The 27,857-nt window shown below is 50.8% G+C and overlaps 2 protein-coding genes across 3 annotated transcripts in view; both read left to right on the top strand.

Annotated features, from left to right (window-relative positions):
• Ints3 (integrator complex subunit 3) overlaps positions 1-18,572 on the top strand; it is a 43,869-nt gene extending 25,297 nt beyond the window's left edge. The window contains exons 8-31 of one of the 2 annotated variants that reach the window (XM_027393347.2): positions 1,153-1,282; positions 2,805-2,902; positions 5,055-5,246; positions 6,582-6,669; positions 7,130-7,209; positions 7,569-7,660; positions 7,851-7,957; positions 8,586-8,705; positions 8,990-9,119; positions 9,488-9,542; positions 9,651-9,656; positions 9,751-9,854; positions 10,215-10,259; positions 10,407-10,526; positions 11,933-12,086; positions 13,671-13,739; positions 14,774-14,849; positions 15,214-15,327; positions 15,598-15,646; positions 16,657-16,824; positions 16,993-17,093; positions 17,275-17,347; positions 17,525-17,681; positions 17,788-18,572. In XM_027393347.2, coding sequence (XP_027249148.1) covers positions 1,153-1,282; positions 2,805-2,902; positions 5,055-5,246; positions 6,582-6,669; positions 7,130-7,209; positions 7,569-7,660; positions 7,851-7,957; positions 8,586-8,705; positions 8,990-9,119; positions 9,488-9,542; positions 9,651-9,656; positions 9,751-9,854; positions 10,215-10,259; positions 10,407-10,526; positions 11,933-12,086; positions 13,671-13,739; positions 14,774-14,849; positions 15,214-15,327; positions 15,598-15,646; positions 16,657-16,824; positions 16,993-17,093; positions 17,275-17,347; positions 17,525-17,681; positions 17,788-17,865 — 2,406 coding nt within the window. In that variant the 3' untranslated portion in view covers positions 17,866-18,572. The remainder of the gene's footprint in view (positions 1-1,152; positions 1,283-2,804; positions 2,903-5,054; positions 5,247-6,581; positions 6,670-7,129; positions 7,210-7,568; positions 7,661-7,850; positions 7,958-8,585; positions 8,706-8,989; positions 9,120-9,487; positions 9,543-9,650; positions 9,657-9,750; positions 9,855-10,214; positions 10,260-10,406; positions 10,527-11,932; positions 12,087-13,670; positions 13,740-14,773; positions 14,850-15,213; positions 15,328-15,597; positions 15,647-16,656; positions 16,825-16,992; positions 17,094-17,274; positions 17,348-17,524; positions 17,682-17,787) is intronic. The other variant, XM_027393348.1, reaches the window with a different exon arrangement.
• Positions 18,573-18,728: 156 nt separating this feature from the next.
• Positions 18,729-24,815, top strand: Slc27a3 (solute carrier family 27 member 3). Its single transcript, XM_027393350.2, has 10 exons — positions 18,729-20,782; positions 21,052-21,261; positions 21,457-21,615; positions 22,306-22,430; positions 22,677-22,871; positions 22,976-23,066; positions 23,188-23,386; positions 23,584-23,681; positions 23,785-23,915; positions 24,513-24,815. Exons 1-10 carry the CDS (start codon positions 20,158-20,160, stop codon positions 24,687-24,689), a joined length of 2,010 nt encoding a protein of 669 aa, XP_027249151.1. The 5' UTR covers positions 18,729-20,157; the 3' UTR covers positions 24,690-24,815.
• The last annotated feature ends 3,042 nt before the right edge of the window (positions 24,816-27,857 follow it).

Here is a 27,857-nt window from a genome sequence, read left to right on the forward strand (position 1 = left end):
TGTTGTATAACAAACAACAGCTGTTCTTGTGTGCCCCACTGTTCCATCAACCCCATCTACCCGGAATTAATTGACATGTTTACTTGCGTGGATTATGGATTATTTACTGGCCGGGTGGTGGTGGTGGCGGCACACGCCTTTAATGCCAGGACCTGGGAGGCAGAGGGAGCTGAATCATTTAGGATTCAGCTCCCAAGAGAGATATCCTAAATCTAAGCTGCTATGAGGCTACTGGCCACATAGGAAAGTTTAAGTTAAAAGCAATATAAATAAAATTTTAAGGTTCAGTAGTTAATGCAGATGCTGCTCTTGCAGAGGACCTGGTTTTGGTTCCCAGCACCAATGTGGTGGCTCACAACCATATGTAATTCCAGTTCCAGGGGATCCAGCCCTCTCTAATGACCTCTCTAATGACCTCTGTCCCAGCACTCAGGAGGCAGAGGCAGGAGGATCTCTGTGAGTTCAAGACTAGCCTGGCCTACAAGAGCTAGTTCCAGGACAGCCTCCAAAGCCACAGAGAAACCCTGTCTCAGAACCCCCCCCCCCAAAAGAAAAGAAAAGAAAAATTCAAAGCCAGTCCATGGTGGCACATGCCTTTAATCCCAGTACTATGGGAGGCAGAGGCAGGTTTATCTCCATGAGTTTGAGCAAGTTCTAGGAGAGCCAAGGCCACACATAGAAACACTGTCTTGAAAACCCCCAAAATCTTGGAAATGGCTTCACATAATTGTATAGCCACATGCTTTTATGTTGTTTGAACCACACAGGTATACATATCATCTCTTTCATCACAAATTGTCTTTGCTCTTGGGCAGAATGAACTTTGGGTTAGGATATATAGGGTGCTACTTCCCGGTCCTATACTTTTGGAATTCGGTTCCCTTGAACTGAAAGCAATTCCAAATAGAGAGGGTGCTTTATTGATAAGTGAGTCAGCAAGGCTCCCCTCCTTGTGGTCCCCAGCTTCAGCTTCTCTTCCCTGAGCAGCTAGCTGCATAGCAAATGACTGCAGAAGGTATCGTGTTATGGTCCCTTCAGCCATCTTTCCTCCCCATAGAACATTTTTTTCTTTTGTGCTCCCTCTAGAAGGTGAACAATGTGTATTTTTATTCTCCCTCCTGCTCCCCATTCTCCATCCTCCCTCCTTTTCAGTTCATGGAATGTTTGATGATTGGCCGGGACCTTGTAAGATTACTTCAGAATGTTGCTAGGATACCAGAATTTGAACTGCTCTGGAAGGATATCATCCATAACCCTCAGGCCTTGAGTCCTCAATTTACAGGTGAGTGAGCCCCGGGGCATGCCCTGTCTTTGTAGGTTCTGGGTAGATTTCAAAGTGTGGGGGTTGGTCAGCAGGAGAGATTTAGTCAGAGAAAGCTTGAGATAGGACACCCTGGACATAGGAATGGCAGAGGCACAGAACAGTTCATGCAGTTCCTGACTAGGCCCTACTTGCCTGGCTCCAGCTGCCAGTGCTCCTAATTAAGAAAAAAATCAGACTAGGCCTCATGATGGCTCACTTGGTAAAGACAGTTGCTGCCAAGACTAATGACCTAAGTTCAGTCTCCAGAACCCCACATGGTGAAAGAACTGACTCCCAAAGTTATCTTCTGACTTCCATACACCCACTATGACACAGCGAGTCCACATATGTACATCAATAAATTAAAATGTAATAAAAATTGGAAACACAAACGTGGACAGAAAGCTGTGATCCTGCTCCTTGGTAAGGTGATGAACAGTCTCTAGCTTCTCTATGTTAACAGGGAAGTCAGAGGCCAATTCATGAGGCTGAGTTGGCAGCAGGTCCTATTAGTCCTAGAAGAATGGTACCCAGGGTGTATCTCAGTGATAAAGTACCTACAATGTCCTGAGTTTGATTCCTAGAGCTATAGAAAAGAAAAAGAAACAGCCCTGCCTTTCATTGCAAGGGTCTAGTTTGGTCAAAACCCACTTTAGGTTTCTTGTTGTTGTTGTTTCTTTGTATCTGTGAGGCAAGGTCTTTCATGTCTCTTTGATTTTTCCCAGAATTCTTTTGTATTCTATAGCTTTATTCCTCCCCACACCTGTGCACAAATGAGTGCACGCACACAAGCTAAAGTGTCACTTAGGACCTGGGAAGTGAGACAAAGAGAGGAGAGTGCTGCTGCTGTGTTCGGTTGCTCTGGGTTCCTCCTCATAAGGGTGTGTGCCAGCCCTTCAAATGAGTGTTTCACCTTCTACACAGAAAAGTGAGGATCAGAAAGATGAAGTTACTTGCTGAAGGCCACGTAGTAAATGACAGGAAGGGTTTGGATACAGGTCTTTCTTTGTGACTACAGCGTCTGTGACTACGCCATTCAGTCACATTGGGCTTAGGAACAGGAAGGCAGGCTAAGACTTCCCTAGTAGCCAGATGGTGATGGCGCATGCCTTTAATCTCAGCACTTGGAAGCAGAAGCAGGCTGATCTCTGTCAGTTTGAGGTCAGCCTGGGCACCAGAGTGAGTACCAGGACAGCCAGGACTGTTACACAGAGAAAATCCTGTCTCAAACAAAACAAAACAAAAAAAAGACTTCCCATATTTCCTCCTGAATTTCCCATATGTTTCTAACTATAAAAACATGGGTATTGTTGTGCTTTGGGAGGCCAGTATAGGGAAGCACTGCAGTTGGTGTGACTGGTGGCAACCTTGTGTGCCTTGCTGGGCTTCTAGGGCTTGTCATGGGATAGGCTCTTGAGCAAAACCATACCTTCTTGGGCCCAGTATCCTCTTCTGCCTTCCGTTTCTCTGGTCTCATACTTCTGTTTTATACTTGGTTCAGGTATCCTACAGCTACTTCAGTCAAGAACATCCCGAAAATTTCTAGCCTGTCGTCTAACTCCAGACATGGAAACGAAGCTCCTCTTCATGACGTCCCGGGTGAGATGATCTCTGTCCAGGGTTCGATGAGCTCCTCGCAGATTTGTCGATTACCCACGATAGTGGCTAAGTCCCTTATCTTTTTTGATGTTTTCCTTGGTTCAGTCTGTGCCTGCACATTGCACAGTACACTAAAAAAAAAAAGGAAGTATTCACGTAGAGTGTTGAGTAAGCAAGACAGAATTCCAGCTCTTTTGAAGTTCTGTTTTTAAAAACAGCCATTGCACCAGGGAGTTGGTAGCGCACACCTTTATTCCCAGCACTTGGGAGGCAGAGGCAGACGGATCTCTGTGAGTTCGAGACCAGCCTGGTCTACAGAGTGAGTTCCAGGACAGCCTCCAAAGCCACAAAGAAACCCTGTTTCAAAAAACAAAAAACAAACAAAACAGCCATTGCATTGTAGGCTGTGGTTTTCCTATCTCTGAGGATGTCTATGGAGTAAATAAGTTTAGTGAACTAAAGAGGCGCAGAGGCACTTTCCTACAATCCCAGCACTCGGAAGGGTGATGCAGGACTGCTACAAGTTCAAAGACAGCCTGGACTACATGAGAACCTGTCTTTAAAAGAAAAACAATAAAAAATGCTGGACATGGTAGTTACACACTTCACATTTTAGTCTCAATACTTGAGAAGCAGAAGTCGGCAGATCTTTATATACTCAAAGCCAGTTAGAGCTACGAAGTGAGACTCTGTCTCAAAAGAAAGAGAAGAAGAAAGAGAAAGAAAAAAGCAAATTGTAGTGGGATGTGGTGGCACATGGATTGAGTGAGACCCTGAGGCAAGAGGATCTCAAATTCCAGGCTAGCTTGGACTACAACATTGTGTCTTTAAAAAGGCCACATTTAGAGTATATACATATTGTCTTAGGGTTTCTGATACTGTGATAAAACACCTTGAGCAGAAGCAACTTAGAGAGGGAATAGTTCATTTTATCTTACACTTCCAGGTCACACAGTGCGTCACTGAAGGAAGTCAGAACAGGAACTCAAACAGGGTAGGCACTTGGAGGTAGGAGCTGAAGCAGCAGTCATGGAGGGTGCTGCTTACTTGCTAGTTCTCATGGCTTGCTCAGCCTGCTTTCAGTAATGTCAAGGACTAGCAGCCCCAGAGAGAGCTGGGCCCTGCCAAATCACTCATCAATCAAGCACAACAGCTTCCCTTGTCCTCAGGCTACTCTGGTGGGGTCATCTTTCCAATTGTGGTTCCATCATCCAAAACAACTCTAGCTTATATCATAAAACTAGCCATCACACACATACATGTTTGAATTTATTATCTAGCCGGGCATTGGTGGCGCACACCTTTAATCCCAGCACTCGGGAGGCAGAGGCAGGCGGATCTCTGTGAGTTCGAGGCCAGCCTGGTCTACAGAGCGAGTTCCAAGACAGGCTCCAAAGCAATAATACAGAGAAACCCTGTCTAGAAAAAAATAAATAAGTTTAGTATCTTTGCCACAATTTCTAGGTTTCAGGTGCTCAGCCACTATTGTTGCCACAAGTTCTACCTGGGAGCATCTTGTTACCCTTTTTGATCTACTTTGGTGTCTTCTGAGAGGGCACCAGTAGAGAATGCCAGATCCACCCCATTGAGTGCTTGGGTGGTTGGTTTGAGACAGGATCTTACTGTGTAGTCCAGTTATCTTTCACTGTCCATCCTCCTGCATTAGCTTTTGGACTGCTGGGATTTCAGGTATTGGCTGCTACATCTGGCTCTAGTATTACTGTTTATAAACATTTAAGATGCATTTGTGTCCAGACTCAGGAAGCAATCAGTGCTGAGTGGTGGCCAGGCATAGCTCTTACTCTCCAGGAACATTCTTTGCTATTCAGCAGTAGGTCCAGAAAAGGAGAAAAGGTGAGGCTTCTGGCCAGAGAACCACTGATGAGTGTAAGAGTCAGCAGCCAGAATGGGCTACAGCTGCTTTTGGAGGTCAGTGTGGTGTAAGGCCAGCTGCAAGAATGATTGAACCTCTGATGCATGAGGCAAGCTAGAAAGGGCTTCTTGGTTGTTAATGTCAGGATGCCCCCCCAAAAAAAGGGGGGGCACTTGAGAGACAGAGCTCACTGAAATTGCCAGAAGGATGTAGTCCCAAGTCCAACCTCCTGTCTCCTGCTCACCAGCCTGCCATCCTCTGTACTTCCTCTTCCCTCAGGTTCGATTTGGCCAACAAAAGCGATATCAGGATTGGTTCCAGCGTCAGTACCTCTCAACCCCTGACAGTCAGTCTCTGCGCTGTGACCTCATTCGGTACATCTGTGGGGTAGTCCACCCTTCTAACGAAGTGCTGAGTTCAGATATCTTGCCGAGATGGGCCATCATTGGCTGGCTCCTGACAACATGCACGGTAAAAGGCCAGGCAACGGGGAAGAGACTGCTGGGGTGGTGAACAGTGCCTCTCCTAGCATGTTCCTGGGCTCATTCCATCCTTCTGATTCCAGGACCTTCAACTGAACCCTTATGAGCCTTCCGCTGTGGTCCCTGAGTTCCTCAGGCTCTTTACCTCCCTCCCTTTATCTCTAGAAATTGATGGCCATTCCTCATCTGAAGTTCTTCTTCACTGCCAAGCCCCCAAACCTCCATTTCTGTTCATTGTTTGTTTGATACAAGATCTTACTGTATAACTCTAGCTAGCCTTAAGCTATAATCCTCCTGTCTCAGCCCCCTCAGGACTGGGATTAGGTGTGCACCAACCTCTGTGCCCAACTCAAAAGTCTGGATTCTTGAGGCATCCCTCCCTAGGTCCCTGAGGGACCCCTAGGACCTGGGTCTCTTAGGCATCCTTGTTTGTCCTCTTTGTTTCTAGAAACAGTAATAGTTACTCTCTTGAGCTGTTTCCTGTTCAGATTCAGGGTTTTCATTCTTCTGTTTTATTTACTTACTCATATACTTTATGGCATGTGTGTATGCCTGTGTTATGTGCTGGTAGGAAGAGGGAGCTGGAGGTGTGAGTGGGTGTGCCTCACATGTTGGTGCTGAAAGCAAACCCAGGTCCTTTGCAGAGTTCTTTAACCACTGAGTTATCTCAGCTTATTTTTGAGACAAAGTCTTGGAGTGTTGCCTAAGTTGGCTCAAACTTGCAGCAATCCTCCTGTCTCAGCCTCCTAAGTGCTGTAATTGCAGACATAAGTCATTACACTCTCCTGACTCTTCCTTTAGACAAGTGGTTCTCAACCTGGGGGTTGAATAGCATCAGCTTTGGACACTTCCTTTCCCCAGACACAGAGAACCTCTAAGGGAGCCACATTTACCCCAGTGTACTTTTTCTATGCTGTAACCCGGTTCCTTAAGTATCTCACACCCTTCCCCCATTTTATGGTGTCCCTGGAATGTGCTGGTTCAGGCAGCAGACCTTTCCTAGGGGTCTCTAGAGGGGTGCCTGGGTTGCTTAGCAAAGCAGCTGCCAGCTCCTATAAACATCGCCTCAACTTGTGTTTGATCAGGGTCCTTCCCGTGCTGTTCTTATGGGGATTGGGCATGTGTACTGCCCCATACATGAAAACCCCAGGCCAGTTCCCGTGTGATAGACTGTGTGCTCCTCAGCCCATGAGGTTATGCCAGCTCTTACTGGAAACTGAATTCCAAAAGTGGAACAGCCAAGTAGGCCTTGGAATCTACCCTAGGCTCTGGAAAGATGGGAGCTGATTGGAGGAACTATCCCTTTCCCCCTTCTCTTTTCCAGTCCAACGTTGCTGCCTCTAACGCCAAGCTGGCTTTGTTTTATGACTGGCTGTTCTTTAGCCCAGACAAGGATAGCATTATGAACATAGGTATGTGACTGGGACCAGTCAGCACCACCCTCCCACCCCCCACACCCCCACTGCTGACCCTGATAACAGCAGTCATCAGTCTCAGGGAATGCTGTAGAAGTGGCTTATCCAGGAGCAACTCCCTTGTTCCCTTCAGTTCTCCCTTGACCCAGAGGGAAAGTGGCTGCCATGAGGCCAGCCAATTGCTGCTGCCTTTTCCACATAGCCTTGGGCTCTGAGTGGGGAGGGCCTAGGCAGAAGAAGTCGGTCCTCCCTTCCCACCTCCTTTCTCCGAGCTGAATACTGGTACAAAAAGGGAGGTGAGGGCTGAGTGCAGTTGGAGAGGGGTCCCTGCTTGTTTAGAGCTGAGGGAACAGACAGCACTATCTAGGGGCTTCACGGATATTGAGAAACTATTAGTAGACATGGAAATGGTGTCTGATATTGAAGGAACTGTTTATTTTTATGTCACACTCTTTAGAGCCAGCCATCCTGGTCATGCATCACTCCATGAAGCCCCACCCAGCCATCACTGCCACACTCCTGGACTTCATGTGCCGAGTAAGTGCCGCTCTGGCTTTCTTTGCTTCCCCATCCTGAATGAGCAGTGTTTGGTTCCTTGTTTGTCTCCCAGTGATTGGGTCTTTCCAGTGTGCCTCCACTGTAGCCCTGTACCTGCATTAGCAAATACTGTCTCTAGTGGAATTGGCTCTTGCTGCCATAAGGTTTAACTGCAAGATGATGACTCAAGATAGAATGTAGTTTCTCTGAGGAACATCCCGTAGCCTGGAGTAATCAGGGACATTATAGCCCTTTCTGCAGCCATACCGTCTCAGTGTCACTTGGCTAAAACTAAAGCAACTTTTTAGTTCTAGTCCAGCTGAACATGGTAGTTATTCCCTCCACTTCTTCCCTTCTAGATCATTCCTAACTTCTACCCACCATTGGAAGGCCACGTGCGGCAGGGTGTCTTTTCTTCCCTCAACCACATTGTGGAGAAGCGAGTCTTGGCGTAAGGAATTTGTGTGTCAGGGGTAGGGGATTCTATCCCATTTCCATTAGGTCCATCCAGATACTGTCGCACCTCTACTGACTCAGGGATTTCTAAGTGCCATCATGTTGTGCAAGCTGGCCTGTCTGTGTCCATGCTGAGTCAGCAGTGAGCGGCTCTAATGTCACCCCTCATCTGTGTTCTCTATTAGACACTTGGCTCCCCTATTTGACAACCCTAAGTTGGATAAAGAGCTGCGGGCCATGCTTCGAGAGAAATTCCCTGAGTTCTGCAGCTCACCCTCCCCGCCCGTGGAAGGTACGGACTTTCCCACTCGTGGCTCTTGCTCTCTCACTTTTCCCTTGGTGATCTGTCAGTGAATGCAAGACTTTCACGGGATGCTTGCCTTGGACTATCACTTGGCCATCACCTGCCTTCCCAGTCCTTAGTCCAAGCCCCTTATCAGAGCTGTCACGTTCATTATGCTCCTGATCTCAGACTGCCATCTGCTAGACTGGCTTCCACAATTCTTTGTTTTTGAATAAGGGCTTAAGTCAAGCACTACCTTCCAAATTGGTTTTAAACTAAAGAACACTAATAAATGTCCCTAGAGCTAAGCATGGAGGTGCATGCCTGTAATCTTAGTACCTGGGAGGTGGAAGCACGAAGACCAGGAGATCAAGGGTAACCTGGGATATATAAAGCCCAGTTTCAGGAAACAAAAAGACAATGCCTCATCACTCAGCATCCTGAGCTGACATGGAAAAGTCTTGTCTTGTGCTACCCCTTCCTCTAGGTGGGTCACAGAGAACTGAGAATGCAAGTTTGTTCCTCCAGCAGTGTACCATCTAGGGCACAAACTGCCCACTAGTCTCAGTCCCAGAGGCATGGGACATACTGGGGGACACAGGAGGCTATCAGGAGTGTTTTTCTCTTTACTTACAAGTCAAAATTGAAGAGCCTGTTTCCATGGAAATGGACAACCATCTGTCAGATAAGGATGAGAGTTGCTATGACAATGCAGAGGCAGCCTTCAGTGATGATGAGGAGGATCTCAATAGCAAAGGTAAGGTTAGCAGCAGGGAGTGTTTGAGTTGTGGCAGCCTGAGAGGCCTAGTTCTCTTTACCCATGAGATTTGAGTTTTGTTTATCATTAGATGAGGCTCAATGATCTAGAGCTTAGCATTTGACACTAAAGGCAGGAGGTTAGATAAAGTGGTCCTGCCCCTTTGTGGGTATGAAGCGTACAGTCTGGGAATCAGCACCCTGAGTAAGCGGGTACACAGGCTGTGAGGAGGGAACGGGTCGTTCATGGGGACTGTGTGGTGCTAGAGTCGTAACCTCCCTCAGGGAAGAAGAGAGAGTTCCGCTTCCACCCCATCAAGGAGACTGTTGTGGAGGAGCCAGTTGATGTCACCCCCTACCTCGATCAGTTAGATGAGTCCCTAAGGGACAAGGTGTTACAGCTACAGAAAGGAAGGTGGGTACAAACCCTACTCCCACCTTAGGAGGTCTAGTCCAGGTGTTTCCTGCTCCATAGGTGGTGCGGGCGGATGGTGGGGTGTGGGTGTGGAGGGGCCATTGAAGCTTCATGAGAAATGCCATTGGCTGATGTTGGGGAGCGTGGGCTGGGGATAGGGGAGCCCTTAACACCTTGGGCCCCACTTCTGGATTCTGAAGGTAAGAGCCTCTGTAGACTGTAGCAGGGCAAGTGGGGATTGTCCTGGACTTTGGGCCCAGAAGTCTCCCCTCTGAGCTGGGAGCTCCCGGCTCCTTTGTATGTATGCACACAGCTCGGTTGTGTTCTACCCCTGCTATTCCTAATTTCCTCTCACTTCTATGCTGTAGTGACACAGAGGCCCAGTGTGAGGTCATGCAGGAAATTGTGGACCAGGTCCTGGAGGTAAGGGGGAACCAAGTCCGTAGGGAGAAAGCAGTCCAAGCCTTCCCAGCTTGCAGCCCCTCACATATGCCTCACTGGGAATCGAACTCCTTCCTTCTGTTCCCCCAGATGAGAGTGAGCTGATTTGGGGGTAAACACGAGTGGACCTGGAGGTTGTGAGGCTGGATCTGGGTCACAGTGTCTCCTTCCTCCCTTGTCTTGTCGCCAGGAAGACTTTGACTCGGAGCAGCTGTCTGTCCTTGCTTCCTGCCTACAGGAGCTCTTCAAGGCCCACTTTCGAGGGGAGGTGTTACCTGAAGAGGTCACTGAAGAGTAAGGCTCACCTCTGACTCCCTGGGGCTCAGAAGCCAGAGTGTGCCCTTCTACCCAGACTGCAGGCACGCCCCACTGTAGACTTGAGAAAAACCCTCCTCACGTGGTCTTTGCATGCTTGCGTGTAGTGATGGGCCCTGAGAGTACTGGGCTGTGGACCGGCATCCCTCGCCCTCTGTGAGGATGACATCCTCAGATTACACTTCTGTGTTGAGAACCAGTTTCTGTACCAAACCACTAGGCAGCAGGAAGTTTGCCTTTGGGTAGGACAGGACCAGGGTAGATGCCTAGTCTTCCATATTATCTGCTTTTAGATACTCTCCGTTCACTAGACTCTCACATGTACCCTTCCTCTTTTAGGTCCCTGGAGGAATCTGTAGGGAAACCTCTCTACCTAATATTTAGGTAAGCCTCAGCTGAGGGGCTGTCTGCCTGCCGTCTTGCTGGACGGCACACAGCTGTCCCTGTCCTCTAGGGAGAAGGAGGTGTTTTGTGGGGAGACCGCCCATAGGAGAGTCTGCGCTGGGTGATAGCCTTCTTCTACCCATCTAGGAACCTGTGTCAGATGCAGGAGGACAACAGCAGCTTCTCGCTGCTTCTGGACCTTCTCTCCGAGCTGTACCAAAAACAACCCAAGATCGGCTATCACCTGCTCTACTACCTAAGGGCAAGGTGGGTGTGGTCTCCGTCTTGTGCATGGTGTCAGGACATTCTGGAGAGGTAGCCTCTCTGGTACGCACACCAGTCCTCTGTCCTTTTTGTCTGTCAACACAGCACAATCCATTTTGTTGTTAGTTTGGGTACCAGGGTTAAACACAGGGCCCATACCTCATGTGTTAGAAAGATTTTCATCACCATGACACACTGAGAAAAACTTAGAGGAAAGATGTATGCTGGTTGGGGTTCACCTAGCTCAATGCAGGGTCTGTGGGACCTTTTCTTTCCGGCCTGTGGTATGACAGAACATGGTAGCCGTGGGCGTGTGGTAGAGGAACAGTCAAGAAGAGTGTGTGACAGAGAGGGCCGGGGACAAATCTTGTGGACACATGCCTGCAGCTAGGCAACAAGCTGCAGGAGGGCTCCACTGCCTCCCAGTCTTGCCTTCAGATCATGAATCCATCCATTCTCTCGTGGTATAATCTCTTCAAGTCTCAGCACTTTGGAGATGGAAGCACAAGTTCCAACCAGCCTTGGCTATGTGAGATCCCCTCTCTCTTTCTCTGTTTTTTTGAGACAGGCTTTCTCTGTGTAACAGCCCTGGAACTCACTCTGTAGACCAGGCTGGCCTTGAACTCACAGAGATCCACCTGCCTCTGTCTCCCCAGTGCTGGAATTAAAGGTGTGTGCCACCACCGCCTAGTTTATTATGCTTTTTTTTAAGATGGTCTCACATGTTAAAGGTGGTCTCAAACTTGCTTTGCCAAGAATAGCCTTGAACTCCTGGTCCTGCCCCCACCTCCCAAGTACTGAATGGAGTTTTATTGTTCATTTGGTTTCATTTGAAACAGGTTCTCAGAACCTCCACTCAGGATGTCAGAAGTGAACCTCCCTCCTGCCTCATCCTCCTGAGTGCTGGGATTATAAGCATATACTACCAGGCCCATCTTTGTGAATTTCCTTGTCTGAGGGCGACATGGTTTTAATTCTTATATTTTTAAGCCCTTTCCAAAGGTGTTAGTTGCTACTTCTCCAGCTTGACAGGAGCCCTTCATCCTTCTGCTCTCAGATCAGAGGCAGTGCAGTCACTAGTAGTGGTTAGAGCATTGGGGTTGCCGGGTGTAGTCATGCACACTTTTAATACTAGCAAGTAGATCTCCATAAGTTCAGGTCATAAGTTCAAGGTCAGTCAGGGCTATATAATGGGACCCTGTCTCAAACAAATAAGAAAACAAACAAAAGCCAGCATTGGGGAAGAAAAGTGTCTCCTGACCCTGAAGTTGCTGGGCTCTTGGGAGGCAAGGAGCCATGTGGTGTCCATAAGCGTTGAGCTTGTGGGGTAGAAGTGGGCGCCTCCTTGGGGATGTGTGAAGCGCTGGTGCTGAGTTGCACCGCAGGCTTAGGTCCAACTGGTTTTGCAGCAAAGCTGCCGCAGGGAAGATGAACCTGTACGAGTCATTTGCCCAGGCTACCCAGCTGGGCGATCTGCACACCTGCCTAATGATGGACATGAAGGCTTGCCAAGAGGATGATGTGCGCCTGCTCTGCCACCTCACACCATCCATCTACACAGAGGTCAGTGCCTCCACAGGGCTCGTGTTGGGCGGGAAGTAGCAGCAGTGCAGGGCTCACAGGAGCTAACCCTATCTCAGTATACACTCATTTGTTCTTTGTTTTTTATTTTTATGAGCATTGATTGGTGTTTTGCCTGCATGTATGTCTATGAGTGTCTCAGATCCTTTGAAATTGGATTTGCACTTAGGAGCTGCCATGTGGATGCTGGGAATTGAACTCTGGTCCTTTGGAAGAATAGCCAATATTCTTAACCACTGAGCCATGTCTCCAGCTCATTTGGGGTTTTTTTGTTGGTTTTTTTTGTTTGTTTGTTTGGTTTTTTTTGTTTTTGTTTTTCGAGACAGGGTTTCTCTGTGTAGCTTTGGAGCCTATCCTGGCACTTGCTCTGGAAACCAGGCTGGCCTTGAACTCACAGAGATCTGCCTGCCTCTGCCTCCTGAGTGCTGGGATTAAAGGCTTGCGCCCGGCATTTTTTTTTTTTTTTTTTTTTTTTTTTTTTTTTGAGACCATCTCATTCTGTAGCCCTGACTGGCTTGAAATTCACTGTGAAGCCTAGGGTGACTATAGACTAATGGGCAATCCCCCTGCCTCAGCCTCCCAAGGTCACTGCTTCCCATACATAGCTGTTGTCTTCCACCTGTGTTATAAATTGAAGCTTGCCAGGCATTGGTGGCACACACCTTTAATCCCAGCACTCAGGAGGCAGAGGCAGGCAGATCTCTGTGAGTTCGAAGCCAGCCTGGTCTCCAGAGCAAGTGCCAGGACAGGCTCCAAAGCAATACAGAGAAACCCTGTCTCGAAAAACCAAAATAAAGAAATAAAATAAAATAAATTGAAGCTTTTCTCAAGCTCCCACAAGTTGTATTCTTTGGTTCAGCTGTAATGTGAGTTGCAGTCTTTCCCTGTTTATTTGGATTCTCAGTTTTAGCTGTATCTTCTGGGCCAGGACAGGTCTCCTGAGCCAAACAGGTCCCTCCCTGTTCATACCTCCTAAGCCCTGTTTGATGACTAGAAGGCCAGTGCTTCTGTAGTAGAAACCCACTTTCATTTCCCTGTTGATTTGAAATCTCTCAGAGCTGGGATAGAGGAGGAGAGATCAGCTCTTCCTTTTCTTGGCAAAAGTTCCCAGGAAGAGGGAAATGAGGGCTCAGGTTGTGGGCCTGGCAGGAGGAACTGTGATCACAGCCAGACCCGGAGAGAGGAGGGGTATAGGTGGCACCCCTTCCCTGTTCTCCTTCTCTACATGAGAACCTCACCCATCCCCAGACACAGGCTCTCTCTAACCTTTTCTGTGGCAGGAGACTGCTCAGATTGGGCTCTGCATGCCAGCACGTATGGTGGTTTAATTATACTCCGAACAGAACTGGCTCCCTCCAGCTCCCTGTTCTCCCTTGCCTACGCAGTGAGCTCATGATGCGCACACACAGAAACCTGGGCCTCACAAGGCCCCGAGTCCCAGATTTGTGGCTCTTTGCTTCAGTTCAGGACCAGACTCCTGCCTTAGGATAAGGGGTGGGGCAGGCTGGATGAAAGCTGAGGTCCAGCCCACATTCCTCCCTGAATTACCTTGCTTTTTCTGTCCAGTTTCCAGACGAGACCTTGAGGAGCGGGGAGCTGCTGAACATGATCGTGGCTGTTATTGACTCTGCACAGGTGAACATTGAGCTTTGGCATCTTTCAACAAGGCCTAGAGGGCAGGACTGGGGAAATTGGAGTCTGTGTTCTCTCTCTAGGCCTGTACACGAGCACCTACACCTCAGGCACTCAGCATGGGGTGCACTTCAGGCTGTTGGGCTAGGGAAAGCAAAGCCCAAGGGAGAAGCTGGGGAAAAGGCCATTCTCTCTGATATTTCTCCATGTTCTCTGGGAGCTCTGTTTGCACTGGGGAAGCTGAGGCTGGGCAGGTGTGTTTGCATACACCACGCTCGTGTGTGTGTGTGTGTGTGTGTGTGTGTGTGTGTGTGTGTGTGTGTGTGTGTGTGTGGTGTGTGTGTGTGTGTGGTGTGTGTGTGTGTGAAGCTGAGGCTGGGCAGGTGTGTTTGCATACACGCTCTGTGTGTGTGTGTGTGTGTGTGTGTGTGTGTGTGTGTGTTTTGCTCTTGCCTGGCCTTCTCAGCTCAGAATAAAAATGTTTGAGTCATTTCTACTTGACCTCCATGCACAGGACTCCTGGAGATTGTAGCTTCTGTGTGCTGCTGCTGTCCTTTGCCCCCATTTATTTGTTTGTTTGAGACAGGGTTTCTCAGTGTAGCCCTGGCTGTCCTTGAACTCACTTTGTAGGCCAGACTGGTCTCAAACTCAGGGAGCTCCGACTACCTCTGCCTCCAAGCACTGGGATTAAAGGTGCGCCACCACACCCAGCTGAATTGCAAGGGTCCATGTCTGAATGGGGTGGCTCTCATTTCTCTTCATGTCTACTCAGTTCCCACTCAGAAGGATTCAGCATCAAGTCTTCCTATGTCTTTCCCTGCCCACACTAGGTCTGAGCCCAGCCTCCCAGGGTCTTCTCCCTTCAGGCCCAGCTCAGGCGGTTCCTTTCCTTTGACATCAGGGCGTGGGCATTTTTCCCACAACAGGCCTGTTCCCCTGCAAGCCTGATGCTATTGCTGTGGTACCTGACCCATGCCTTAGCCTCCTGGTCTTCAGCCTCTTTTAGAGCTCATGGGTCTGATGTTCCTTTTCCATAGCTCCAGGAGCTGGTGTGCCATGTGATGATGGGGAACCTGGTCATGTTTCGAAAGGACTCAGTCCTCAACATACTCAGTAAGTAGCCAGCTCTTCTAGCTGCCTAGAAGAGGAAAAGAATGTTATCTGTGTTTAACAGTGACAGCAAAGTGGTTCTGGGCATAGGAAACAGAGGGCTAGAGCGCCATGCCACCTCATCTCTGTGTCTTGCTCTGTAGCTTGAAAGGCTTCTTACCCTCACCTCTCCAGGCCTTGGGTTGCTGAGAATGCAGCAGTCCTCCAAAGACGGTAGCAGACGGTGTTGTCTGGGAAGAGAAAAGATCTAGATTTTAGCTCCATCTGTTTAGGGTGCTGCTAGTCAATGGATCAGCCATATGTATGTGTGTGAGAGCCGGCAGGCAGGCAGACAGACAGACAGAAGGGTTTCTTCTGTCTCTTCCAGTTCAGAGCCTGGACTGGGAAACCTTTGAGCAGTACTGTGCCTGGCAGCTCTTCCTGGCCCATAACATCCCCTTGGAGACCATTATCCCTATCCTGCAACACCTCAAATATAAGGGTAAGTAGGACCGTGGGCTGTGGGCTGGAAGAAGGTGAGTCCTTCTGCCTCTGAGGTAACCTAGAGCCCCACTCCTCACCACCAAGATATACCACAGGCCTTCTCTGAGCAGGGCACCAGGCCTCAGCACCTCCAGGCTGAGTGAGGCCCTGGTTCTTCCTGCTTCTTGGAACAAGGCTGTTCTTTCTGTTGCCGTGGTTGGCTGCGGGGTAGGAGAGGTACTCATGTATTCAACATTGCCTCCTGAACAACCTCTCTCCTCCCCCACAGAGCACCCAGAGGCCTTGTCCTGTCTCCTGCTTCAGCTCCGAAGAGAGAAGTGAGTTCCAAACTGGGTGTCTCTGGATCCCAACATTCCAAGAGATACTGAGCCACAAACTTTGCTACTTTGGCCATGCTTCCTACTGTGGCCATCTGCCTGTCCCTGCCCTCTCCTTCATGACTCACAAATAAGCAGCTCCCTGGGCTGTCCTCAGAGGTGGGACGTGGGGACTAGACATCCCCATTTTCAGCTGCTCCCTTCCCTACACTCCTCAGACTGCCACAGGGTCATCAAAAGGGAAGGGCCAGGGACAGGGAGCCACACCTACCTTTATCACCTTTACAGAGAAGAACCATTGCACTGCCTAATGGAGGTATAGTGGGAGAGAGGGCAAAAGGCCTCCTCCACTTAGGTGCATCACTGGCAGTAACCCTGGACAAATGAGGCAACAGTCATGTGCCTTTTCCTACCTTTTTTCTTTTGTCGCTTTTGGTTTTGGTTTGTTTTTGAGACCAGGTCTCATATAGCCCATGCCAGCCTCAACATAAAGTTTTGTAGCCAGAGATCACTTAGCTGTTGAGTTTTCTGCCTCCGCCTCCCAAGTGCTGAAGTTTGTAGCCTTCTTGCCTTCTTAATCCTGTCTGGCCTGAGACTCTAGAGAAAGTAGAAAGTTAGGGAGGGCCCTATGGGGACTGTAGCTTACCTCCCACCCCTCCTCAGGCTGGATGCTAAACTGACCTAAGGCTACAGCACTGTGGGACTAAGGAGCATCTGTTAAGATGCTGTGTCCTTTTGCTTCCTGGGGCTTCTGACTCCTCTGGGGGAAGTCAGGGCCTCATTCTTGACATTCGTAGACATGCCTCCTACCACCACAAAAGTGGAAGATTCTCACTTCTCATCTGGCTTCTGCAGAGAATGAAACCAGCAATTCCTTGGACCAAAGAGAAGGGGGAGAGGGATGTGAGAGGAGGAAGCCACAGGGGCGAAGGCAGCAGAGATACAGCAGTTCCCGGGGCCAGACAGCTGTGTGTGTGTGTGGCTGGCACCCAGCATGCTTTCCTTCACAGGCCCAGTGAGGAGATGGTGAAGATGGTGCTGAGCAGGCCCTGCCATCCTGACGACCAGTTCACTACCAGCATCCTCAGGCACTGGTGCATGAAGCACGATGAGCTGCTGGCAGAGCACATCAAGGCCCTGCTCATCAAGAACAACAGCCTTCCCCGCAAGAGGCAGAGGTGGGCACAGTCCCTGCCTCCTGGTGCCGCAGCAGGCCATCACCAGGGTAGTCCCACAACTGCACACTCCCTGAGCCCTCCCCAGCCCTGTGTCCTTTAGGACTGACTCTGACCTAAAGAGGGACCCTGGTGGAGTGGAGAGACTTGACACTCTGCCTCTCCACCCAGCCTCAGGAGCTCTAGCAGCAAGCTGGCCCAGCTGACCCTGGAACAGATCCTGGAGCACCTGGACAATCTAAGACTCAACCTGGCCAACACCAAGCAGAACTGTATGCTGCCTCCCTCCCTGTTCCCTTCCTTTTGGGCCATTGGGGAGGTGCTGCCCTGGCTCAACCCCCCCAGTCATAGGGCAGGGATGAGATGCCTGGACCCACAGAAGAAGCAACTTTCGGTGCTGCGTAGTAAGCTTCCTGACACATTAACTGTGCGTCCCTCCTCTCTCTTCTGTAGTTTTTAGCCAGACACCAATCCTCCAGGCGCTTCAGCATGTCCAGGCAAGCTGTGACGAAGCCCACAAGATGAAGTGAGGCTCCTTCTACTTGGGAAATAGTGGGAGAAGAGGGACAAGAGGTCTGCTGGGGACATAAACTTAAAGGCCAGCAAGACCCTGGGTTGAGAAACAGAGACTAGGTTGGGTGCTGAGAACACAGTGGGAGGGCCCTGAACAGGATGCCCCTCTCAGGAAGCCTGTTCCTCTCAGGTTCAGCGACCTCTTCTCCCTGGCGGAGGAATATGAGGACTCTTCCACTAAGCCACCCAAGAGCCGGAGGAAGGCAGCCCTGTCCAGCCCTCGAAGTCGAAAGAATACTGCCCAGCCCCCCAATGCTGAAGAAGAGTCGGGCTCCAGCAGTGCTTCGGTGAGACGCACAGCCAGTGTGAGGGGGAGGGAGTGACAGGCGCAGGCGGGGTGTGGCCAGCCCTGTCCAGGCTAGTAATTGCCTTGTGCACCTCTCATTTCTTCAGGAGGAGGAAGACACGAAGCCTAAGCCCACCAAACGAAAACGAAAAGGCTCCTCTGCTGTGGGTTCTGACAGTGACTGAAGCCAGGTGTTCCCAGCTGCCTCAGCCTGAGAGATGCAAGGGTGTACCCTTCCTAGTCCCCTCACTTGGGGTAGGATCGAGCTGCTTCCTGTGGCCCAACCTGAGAAACTTCCATGCAGCTCCACCCCTCCTCTTACCCCAGGGCCTCCAGCTCTTTTCATCCCCTCTCCACTGCTGCTCCCCCGGGGCGGTTCTCACAGCAGCCAGAAGCTGTGCAAAACCAGGCCATGGTGGAAGTCCTTAGCCCTTGGCTCCTCCAGTCTCCAGAGAGCCAGAGAAAGGAGTGATCAAGAGGCTGCTGGAAGCTAGGATGACAGCAGATACTTCGTGAATGGGCGTCTTTCCTCCTTCCCTTCAGTCGGCATTTGTTCTGAACAGACTTTGCAGTCTGTGGACGGTGGTCTATTCACCAGTGTGAAATGGGCACCTGACCTGGTGTGGGCAGTGCCCATCTGGGCAGATGCCACAGCTCTCAGACACGAACCTGATGACAGCGTGAGAGCCTTTTATTGCACCTGGGACGCTTGGGTTGGCCCAACATTGGCACTTCAAGCTGAGCCAGAGCCCAGGGGAGTCCCAGAGGCAAGTTCCTCAGAACTGTCAAATGGCCTGATTTCTGTGGTTCTGTTTTTGCTTTTTCTTTTGGCAAAGATAATCGAGTTTTAAAATTGTTTTTAAGTGATAATGAAACAAGCCAGAGCATCTTTTGTGCCTGAGTTGATATCTGTGTTCATCCTGTGTATATAAGAAGCTGTGTTTAATTTGATGCGGGTCTATTTGTGCCCCCCTCCCTGACACAATGGCCACAGGAGGGACTCGGCTACCCTTCCCACTAAAAGTGAGAGTCAGGTATCTGACCTTTCCACTTAGAAGCTGATGCTGGCACCATCTCCTACAGGCAGGCCTTGCCCCTTGCTTCTCAGGAACTCCGTCATTCAGGGGGTTTGGGGAAGATGGCTCAGTAGACACAGTACTTAAGCATGAAGACCAGAGTTCTGATCCCAGAACCAATGCAAGTGCTAGGTGGATGTGACCTTGCCTACCTGTGGTCCCAGAGCAGTAAGGTGGCTAGCTAATTATACCAATATTGGTGAGCTCAGGGTTCAGTTGAGAGACCCACCTCATTGAGTGAGATGGAGAGTGGTCTAGGAGGATCCTGACCTCCGCCTTGGGCCTCCACACCCATGATACACGTGTGCACTCACGTACAAACATGGACATACTCCACACATCTAACTTCATACCGTCCAAAAGCTAGTATTTGTCCTCCACTTAGTTAAGTGCATGCTTTCTGAGGGGTTGAGTTTTGAAGGACAGAGCATGGAAGTTGTGATACCAGTGATAAGAGACCCTCCTAGTCTGGCTGCTTGCTGTCCCCATGTAGCAGCAGGGAAGCAGCCCAGGCTGTGCTGTTAGTTCCCCTGTGAGTTGACATTCGATGCTTTGCTGAGGTGTGGAGACATTAGTGTATATACTTCCTTGGATTCAGCCTAGACGTTTGACTCTTCAGAGAATCCATGCTCCTCTAAAGCCACTACTTTTGAAAATCTAAACCACCAGAGGCCTTTTTCTTCCTCTTCCCGTCCCCAGTTTCCACTGCTCTGATTAAAACCAGAATGGGAAGCATTTGCTGGCTGGTCCCAATTATTGTACCCTTGCCTAAAATGAAGGGCCTCCCTCCCTCCAAAAATCTGGCAGTCTTGCCTCCCCACCTTTCCCCTACTTAACTCTCGGGCCTCCACCCATTCCCTGGGGTTGCTACTGCTGCTGGTAGCTGGAGGCAGCACATGGATCTGGCTGCCCTGCTGGGACTTGCAGAACCAAACGGGCTAGGGGCCAAATTCCTCAGTCTCCTTGGAAAGAGAGCAATGGTACCATCCCATCACGGGTGATAAAGAACCACCAGAGGAAAGAATGGCAGACGCGCTCTGGCTCCTGAACCAGGACTCGTTTAGCCAGCCAATAGCTTAGGCTGCCTTCAAATGCAACACTGTGGGGTTGAGGGTAGGCACCTCTTAAGACCTGACAGGCTACTGGCCACCAGCAGTCAAATTCCAGGGCGAGTGCGCCTAGGGCGGGGCCTGGGCTGTAGGGAGGGCCGGGCCGCCCCCCACTCGCACTCCTGGCTCCCGCGCCACACCGCAGAAGCTGGGTGGGAAGGGAGGGTGCTAGCGCACGCGCGCCACGCTCCCAGGGACAAGCCTTCTCCGAGTCCGACCAAGATCAGTGTTTCAGGAAGGACCACCCGGAGTGTATGCGTGCCGCCGGGGTGGACCAGAGGAAGAGGGTACCATGGCGGTCCTCTTGCTGCTGCTGCCCCTACTCTTGCTGCTGCCTCTGCTGCTGAAGCTGGACCTCTGGCCTCAGCTGCGCTGGCTGCTGGCGGACCTGGCCTTCACAGTGCGCGCCCTCCGCTGCAAAAGGGCCCTTCGAGATCGCGCGCTGGCTGCAGCGGCCGCAGACCCGGAGAGCCCTGAGGGCGGCTGCAGCCTGGCCTGGCGCCTCACGCATCTGGCCCGGGAGCGTCCCACGCACACCTTCCTCATTCACGGAGCACGGCGCTTCAGTTACGCAGACGCAGAGCGCGAGAGCAATCGGGCTGCCCGTGCTTTCTTGCTCGCACGCGGCTGGGCTGGGGGCCGCGGCGGCTCTGGCACCGGCAGCACCGAGGAAGGCGCACACGCGGCGGCGTCTGCTGTCGGAGACTCGGCGGCTGGAGGAGGGACGACCGCTCCCGCTCTGGTACCCGGGGCGACTGTGGCGCTGCTTCTTCCCGCGGGCCCGGAATTCCTATGGCTTTGGTTCGGACTGGCCAAAGCCGGTCTGCGCACGGCCTTCGTGCCCACCTCCCTACGCCGAGGACCCCTGCTCCACTGCCTCCGCAGCTGCTGTGCAAGCGCGCTGGTGCTGGCGCCAGGTAAGGCTGCCTTGCCAGAGGGGGCGTGTCTGATCCCTGGACCAAGTTGCAGAAGTGAGTGGAAATCAGAGGCCTGGGTTTGGGAAGGGATGGCTCTGAACCCAAATGATTCCCAGGTCGTTGGATTACGGGTCGCAGGCGGGACATGGGATACCCATAGTGCCACCCTCACCCTAGAGCATTGCACAGGGACAGAGAGCAAACCAACGGGTGACGAAGGCTTTAGGATAGCTGGAGAGCCATGAAACTCAATTTGCCCATCCTTGTAGAGTTCCTGGAGTCCCTGGAGCCTGACCTGCCGGCTATGAGAGCCATGGGACTCCACCTGTGGGCGACAGGCCCTGAAACTCATCTTGCTGGAATCAGCAATTTTCTGTCTGAGGCAGCAGCCCAAGTGGATGAGCCAGTGCCTGGGTACCTCTCTGCCCCCCAGAGTATAATGGACACCTGCCTGTACATCTTCACCTCTGGCACCACTGGTGAGGACTGGACAAAATACTTCTGAGATGCTGAGGCAGAGGGTGGCAAGGTCTGGGGAGAGGATGGGGCCTCTTAAACTTTCAGGTCACCCTGGACATCATCACAGGCACAACTGCTCCCCTTCCACTCCCCACTTTTGCAGGATATAGAGCTCAGTCCCTTCACCTGACTGTGCCCCTCTTGCCTCCCCTCAGGCCTGCCCAAGGCCGCTCGCATCAGTCACCTGAAGGTCCTGCAATGCCAGGGGTTCTACCAGCTGTGTGGAGTCCACCAGGAGGATGTGATCTACCTCGCGCTCCCACTGTACCACATGTCTGGCTCCTTGCTGGGCATCGTGGGCTGCTTGGGCATCGGTTAGTCTCCCTCACATATTCCTCCGGCACAGTGGTTCCCAACCTTCCTAAAGCTGTGACCCTCTAATACAGTTCCTCATGTTGTGGTCACCCCCAGCCATAAAATTATTCCATTGCTACTTCATAACTTGAATCATAAATATCTGGTATGTGACCCAGGGCGTCACAACCCACCGGTTGAGAACCACTGCCTCAGCAAGTGTTGAGGTACCTTCTATGCCTGGCTTGCTGGGGAAGTACCCTGACTGCTTTACTCCCAGCACTCAGGAGACAGAGGCAGGCAGATCTTCTTGAGTTCAAGGCCAGCCTGGCCTACAAAGCAAGTACCAGGACAGGCTCCAAAGCTACACAGAGAAACCCTGTCAGGAAAACAAAAACAAACAAGAAAGAGAGAGAGAGAGAGAGAGAGAGAGAGAGAGAGAGAGAGGAAGAAAGACTCCTGGTATAGTGGGAAACATTACCCACTCAGGGCCATAGGCTGGGCAACTATGAACTATGGAGGCTGCACAGTTCACAGACTTCAGGGAGGAGAAAGAGAAGGGTTGTGTCGATCCAGGAAGGACATTAGCCTCGCCAAACACAAGTGGGGAAGGATTCAGTCACCACAACCCCCTAAAGGCACGAATCCAGCAGGTCCTCCTCAGGGAGCAAAGGTCAAGATCATCTCTTGAACTCTCCCTTTTCTGGCAGGTGCCACGGTGGTGCTAAAGCCCAAATTCTCAGCTAGCCAGTTCTGGGAAGATTGCCAGAAGCACGGAGTGACAGTGTTCCAGTACATTGGGGAGTTGTGCCGATACCTTGTCAACCAGCCCCCGGTAAGTATGCTACAGAGCCGGCCAGACAAGGGGAGACACTGATAGCGTCATCTGGAAGCTGGAGAGAGGGAGCCAGGAGAAGAAATAGTACCATGCCAGTAGCCCACAGTCGAACAGCCCCTCTATTCCCAGGAGGCAGAAGGAGAGCACAGTGGGAGGAGGTTCTGGAGAATGAGGAACAGAACTTCTCTCTGGGGATCTGGAAGCTTGGTGTTGTAGCCCCTGCTTCTCTCTCACTTATCTCAGAGCCAGGCAGAACATGGCCACAAGGTCCGGCTTGCAGTGGGCAGTGGGCTGCGCCCAGACACCTGGGAGCGTTTTGTGCGGCGCTTTGGACCTCTGCAGATATTGGAGACATACGGGATGACAGAGGGCAATGTGGCTACTTTCAACTACACCGGCCAGCAGGGTGCTGTGGGACGCGCCTCCTGGCTTTACAAGGTGAGAGGTGGGAAGGCCATGTGAGCCCTAGAGCAGTAGGGGGACAGTGAGAAAGAAAGCAGGCCGTGAAACTGGTGACCCAGTATGGCTCTCCCCTTCCCCAGCACGTCTTCCCCTTCTCCTTGATTCGATATGATGTCATGACAGGGGAGCCTATTCGGAATGCCCAGGGGCATTGTGTGGCCACATCTCCAGGTTTGTACTTGGTTTGGGGTGAAGCTGGCAGGCAAGGTTGGACCTGGCAACTGAGGTCGGGTGGGGCCTAGAGGTTCAGGTAACACTGGGTAACCCGCTCCTAACCCCAGAACTCTTCCAGATGAGCCAGGGCTACTGGTGGCCCCAGTAAGTCAGCAGTCCCCTTTCCTGGGCTATGCTGGGGCTCCAGAACTGGCCCAGGGGAAGCTGCTGAAGGATGTCTTCCGGCCTGGGGACGTTTTCTTCAATACTGGGGACCTCTTGGTCTGTGATAAGCAAGGCTTTCTTCACTTCCATGATCGTACCGGAGACACTTTCAGGTATCTAACTCCCCGATCTTCCCAGACTTCCAAAGCCAGTGAGTCAAACCTCAGAAAGCCAGCTCTGTGCTCTCCCACCTCACCCCGTGTCCAACCCCATCTCTCTTTCTCAGGCTTCATCAGCTACATTATTTCCTAACCTCTTTATCTCCTCAGCAGCATTCCCCCGCCTCCATTTCCGTCCACTCTCCCAACAGGTGGAAGGGGGAGAATGTAGCCACAACTGAGGTGGCAGAGGTCCTCGAGGCCCTGGACTTCCTTCAGGAGGTGAACGTCTACGGAGTCACTGTGCCAGGTGCTTGGGCATGGGAGGTGGGGAGTCGTCTAGCACACTACCCCACATAGTAGTGCTCAGGCCCAAGGATTAGAAGGCCTTATGTGTTTCCCACACCCACCAGGGCATGAAGGCAGGGCTGGCATGGCAGCCTTGGCCCTGAGGCCCCCACAGGCTTTGGACCTTGTGCAGCTCTACGTCCATGTTTCTGACAACTTGCCGCCTTATGCCCGACCTCGATTCCTCAGACTCCAGGTAACCAGCCATTCCTGCCCCAACCCCTCACCCATGTGTCTGCCACTGTTAGTGGTTCTTAAACCCCACAAAGGAGCCCCAGGTAGGATACTTTCCTTTCTCCCTGATAAGAAAGGACACTTCCCCCTGCTAGATGTATGCTTCTCATTCCCCTTTTCTCTCTCTCTCTCTCTCTCTCTCTCTCTCTGTGTGTGTGTGTGTGTGTGTGTGTGTGCGTGTGTGTGTGTGTATGAACGTGTGCATGCTGGTGTGTGCATGTGTGAATATGGAGTTCAGAGGACAACCTTGGGTGTCATCCTCAGGAACGCCAGCCACCTCCTTTGAGGCAGGGTCTCTTGCTGTCTTGCAGGCTGAACAGTTAGGGTAGATTGGCCAGTGAATCCCAGAGATTCCATCTCTACCCTCTCCCAGCTTTTTTCAAGGATTCTGATGATGGAGTCCCAGGTCTTTATGCTTGGATATGCTCTTTGCTGACTGGGCTATCTCCCTTAATATCCCCTCCTTCTTCAGGCTTGGCTCACTCTTCTCTGTTGCCGTCTCACCTTAGTTTTAGTGTCCTCCAACTCTCTTTGAAAACACCTTTCTCTCTCTCCCCAGGAAACTTTGGCCACTACCGAGACCTTCAAACAGCAGAAGGTCAGGATGGCAGCTGAGGGCTTTGACCCCAGTGTGCTGTCTGACCCTCTCTACATTCTGGACCAGGATGTGGGCGCTTACTTGCCCCTCACACCTGCCCGGTTCAATGCTCTCCTATCTGGAGACATTAGAATCTGAGACTTCACCTTAAGGGAGGAGCTCTGGGGGCACAGGCCACCATGGCTGTATCAGGGATTTGGGGGTATCTTTTGTATATGGAATCATTATCATTTTATAATAAACAGCTAGACCTTATCTGGCTCATCTTGGTGTGTCTGTGGGCTGCTTTTCCATGGGGCCCCAGCTCCACATTCCTATCCTGACCTTACATGACCCTGAGCTGTGGATGAGCCTCTCAGATAACCACACCTGACCCTGGTTGGTCCTGGAGAAGCCCTGGTGGTTGATGTTTGTGCTCGTTTACACTGCTCTGCCTCAGGAGCTGTAGGAGCCCAAAGGACTGACTCAGATGACAGCAGCAGACAGAGGCACTCAAAAACACACTCCCCCCACTGCCCACCCCCATGGACTGCTCAGACGTCCCCCTCCCACTTCATCTCCTCCCCAACCTCCCCTCCACTCACCTCCCCAAACCCCCACACCCTACCCTGAGGGACCGCACAGACTCCCCCCCACCCCTACCCCCCCCCCCCGCTCCCCCACCCTCACCCCCGGTGGACTGCTCACAGCTTATGTGTGGCTGGTCGTGAGGAAGTCTCAACCAACCATGGAAAGAAATGTGGGCAGGGTGGGGAAGGCAATGCAGTGTTGTAGAGAAGCCAGTCAGGGGAAGGGAGCCATCAGCCACAAGACTCCAGTGTCCCTGTTCCCGGCCAACCATAGTCACACTTCAAGAAGGGGAGAGTTTGACTTCCACAGGGTTCTGAGAGCCTGCAGGGGTGCAGTAACAGGGGTGGTGGGAGGCAAAGAGGGAAGAGGACTCTCCTTATCTCCTGAAGGAGGAATTCAGAAACTCACTGGTCCCCCAGGAACCAGGTCACCTCTCTGTTTTGAGGCCTCTGTTTCAGCCGTGGTTGCGGCCTTTGTGTTTCTGTCTCCTCCACTTCCCTCCCCAACATGAGCGATCAGAAACGTCCTTTGAAGGCTGGAGAGGACCCAGTGGCTGAGAGCTCTTGCTGTTATGGCTGAGCAGTTCTCCCACCTTGAATCAAGCAGCTCAAAACTTGACTCCAGTTCTTCTGGCCCTTGTGGGCACCAGGCTTGGATGCACACTATATACATACGCACATGAAGGCATACACATAAAATGTTTAAATAAGAAGGGTTTCTTAGTTATTTTTATAAAGGAAGAAACAGGCCTCACCTCCAAAGCTTGGGTCCCTACTGCCAGCCCTCTTGATCCAAAGCCTGCATCCAGCCTCATCCTCACCAGCAAGCTCAGATCAGCCTCCCTGAAAGTAGAGCCCACTCTAACTGAGATTGAGGCAGCATCCACACACTGACTGATTCATTAGGAATTTGGCTCACTGCTCACTTTTCCAGTCTGCCCCAGAGAGAGTACAACAGTGATGTAAGCTGGGTGGGGTGGGTAGGCAAATATGCGAGCTGACTAACAGTAGCTCTCTCCTGTGACAGTTCTCATGTAAGCTCTGCCCAGGGCTTCCTGGCCCAGGAGCTCAGTGGACACCTCCTCCCTTGTGGAATCATTGACTCAAACAAATTTGCACTGTCTGCTAGGGTAGCTGCTAGTCACATGAGAGGTTGCCATGTGTCAAAAATGGGATCTGCTGTGAACATGCATGCAATAAATACATACCACATGAAAAATAGGAGGACACACATTCGTTAGTAGTTGTATTATATTCAAGTAAAGTGATGTACACTTGTATTCCCAACTCTTGGGAGAATTATTTGAGCCCAGGAGTTTGAGTTCAGCTTGAGAAACAGCAGAAACCTATCTCAAAAAACAGTAGGAGGCTGGGGGTGTGGTTCAGTCAGTAGAGTGTTTGCCTAGACTGCAGGAAGCCTAGGTTTGATGCTCAGCACCACATAAAACCATAAAGCCTGGTGTGGTAGCACACACCTGTAATCCTAGCACTCAGGAGATCAGAAGTCAGTCATCCTTGGCTACAGAGTGAGTTCGAGTCCAACTTAGGCTACATAAGACTCTTCTTCAAAAAATGAATAGAATGCTTTTACGTTATATATTGCTTAGATGATGAGATACAATCTTGAGTTTATGGAGTCAAAGCCTTAATATTGCATTGGAAAAGCATTGCTACTTTAGAATTACGTGGCTCGCTTGCTTTCTCCATCTTCCAAATCATTCAGTTTTTTCACTGTTTTTTTTCGTTATGGCTCACACATTTCTGCTGCAGAGTGCTGGCCTAAATGCTGACCTCAAACTTCCCTCTGTAGTAAAACATTAGTTGTGAATGCCGATGTCTGCTCTTACCCACAGCCTGGGAGGAAGGGGACTCAGCACAGAAGCCTAGCCCAGGGGTGAGTCCTGGGACCAGCTATTGCTTAGCCCTATCTCAGAGGCTGCAACTCTGAGATAAAGGGGAAAGCTTAGCTGGGCAGTGGTGGCACACACCTTTAATCCCAGAGGCAGGCAGATTTCCCAGAGGCAGGCAGATTTCTGTGAGTTCGAGGCCAGCCTGGTCTACAAAGTGAATTCCAGGACAGGCTCCAAAGCTACACAGAGAAATTCTGTCTAGAAAAACAGCAACAACAACAAAACTCCAAAAAACAAAAAACCAAAATGGTCGGTGGGAGCTTGCAAGTAAACCTTATTTTTTTTTTAGTGGGAGAGGCCTTCCATACAGACTCTTACGTTTATTTTAGCTCAGTTGGTCTTAAACTCACTGTGTAGTCCAGTCTGGCCTTGAAATTCCGTGCCTCAGGCTGACTTAATTCAAAAGAATTAGGTTTTCCTACAAAATAAATAATAAATAAAGTTGATACAAAAGTAAATAGGAGCCAGGCGTTGGTGGCGCACACCTTTAATCCCAGCACTTGAGAGGCAGAAGCAGGTGGAACTCTGTGAGTTCGAGGCCAGCCTGGTCTACAGAGCAAGTGCTAGGACAGCCTCCAAAGCAAGACAGAGAAACCCTGTCTTGAAAAAAATAAAAAAATTAAAAATTAAATAGGACTATGAGATAACTGTAAAATTTGCTGGCTGGTGCTCTTTTATCAGGGCATGGTCAATGGCCCTGAGAAGCCACAGTGGGAAGAGTCATAGTTCACAGTGTTCTCGGAGCCCTTTTTTTTTTTTTTTTTAATTATTTACTGGGCCGGAAGCAAAGCCACAGTGTACATATGGAGGTCAAAGGACAGCCTGCT

Source organism: Cricetulus griseus (genome assembly GCF_003668045.3).
Source record: "Cricetulus griseus strain 17A/GY chromosome 1 unlocalized genomic scaffold, alternate assembly CriGri-PICRH-1.0 chr1_0, whole genome shotgun sequence".
Classification (NCBI taxonomy): domain Eukaryota; kingdom Metazoa; phylum Chordata; class Mammalia; order Rodentia; family Cricetidae; genus Cricetulus; species Cricetulus griseus.

What these genes read in the sequence shown, in the direction of transcription:
- Slc27a3 (XM_027393350.2), top strand. Translation starts at nt 20,158, where the DNA reads ATGGCGGTCCTCTTGCTGCTGCTGCCCCTACTCTTGCTGCTGCCTCTG. An exon ending in CTTCACCTCTGGCACCACTG is followed by an intron (nt 21,262 to 21,456) that starts GTGAGGACTGGA and finishes GCCTCCCCTCAG; the next exon opens with GCCTGCCCAAGGCCGCTCGC. An exon ending in CGTGGGCTGCTTGGGCATCG is followed by an intron (nt 21,616 to 22,305) that starts GTTAGTCTCCCT and finishes CTTTTCTGGCAG; the next exon opens with GTGCCACGGTGGTGCTAAAG.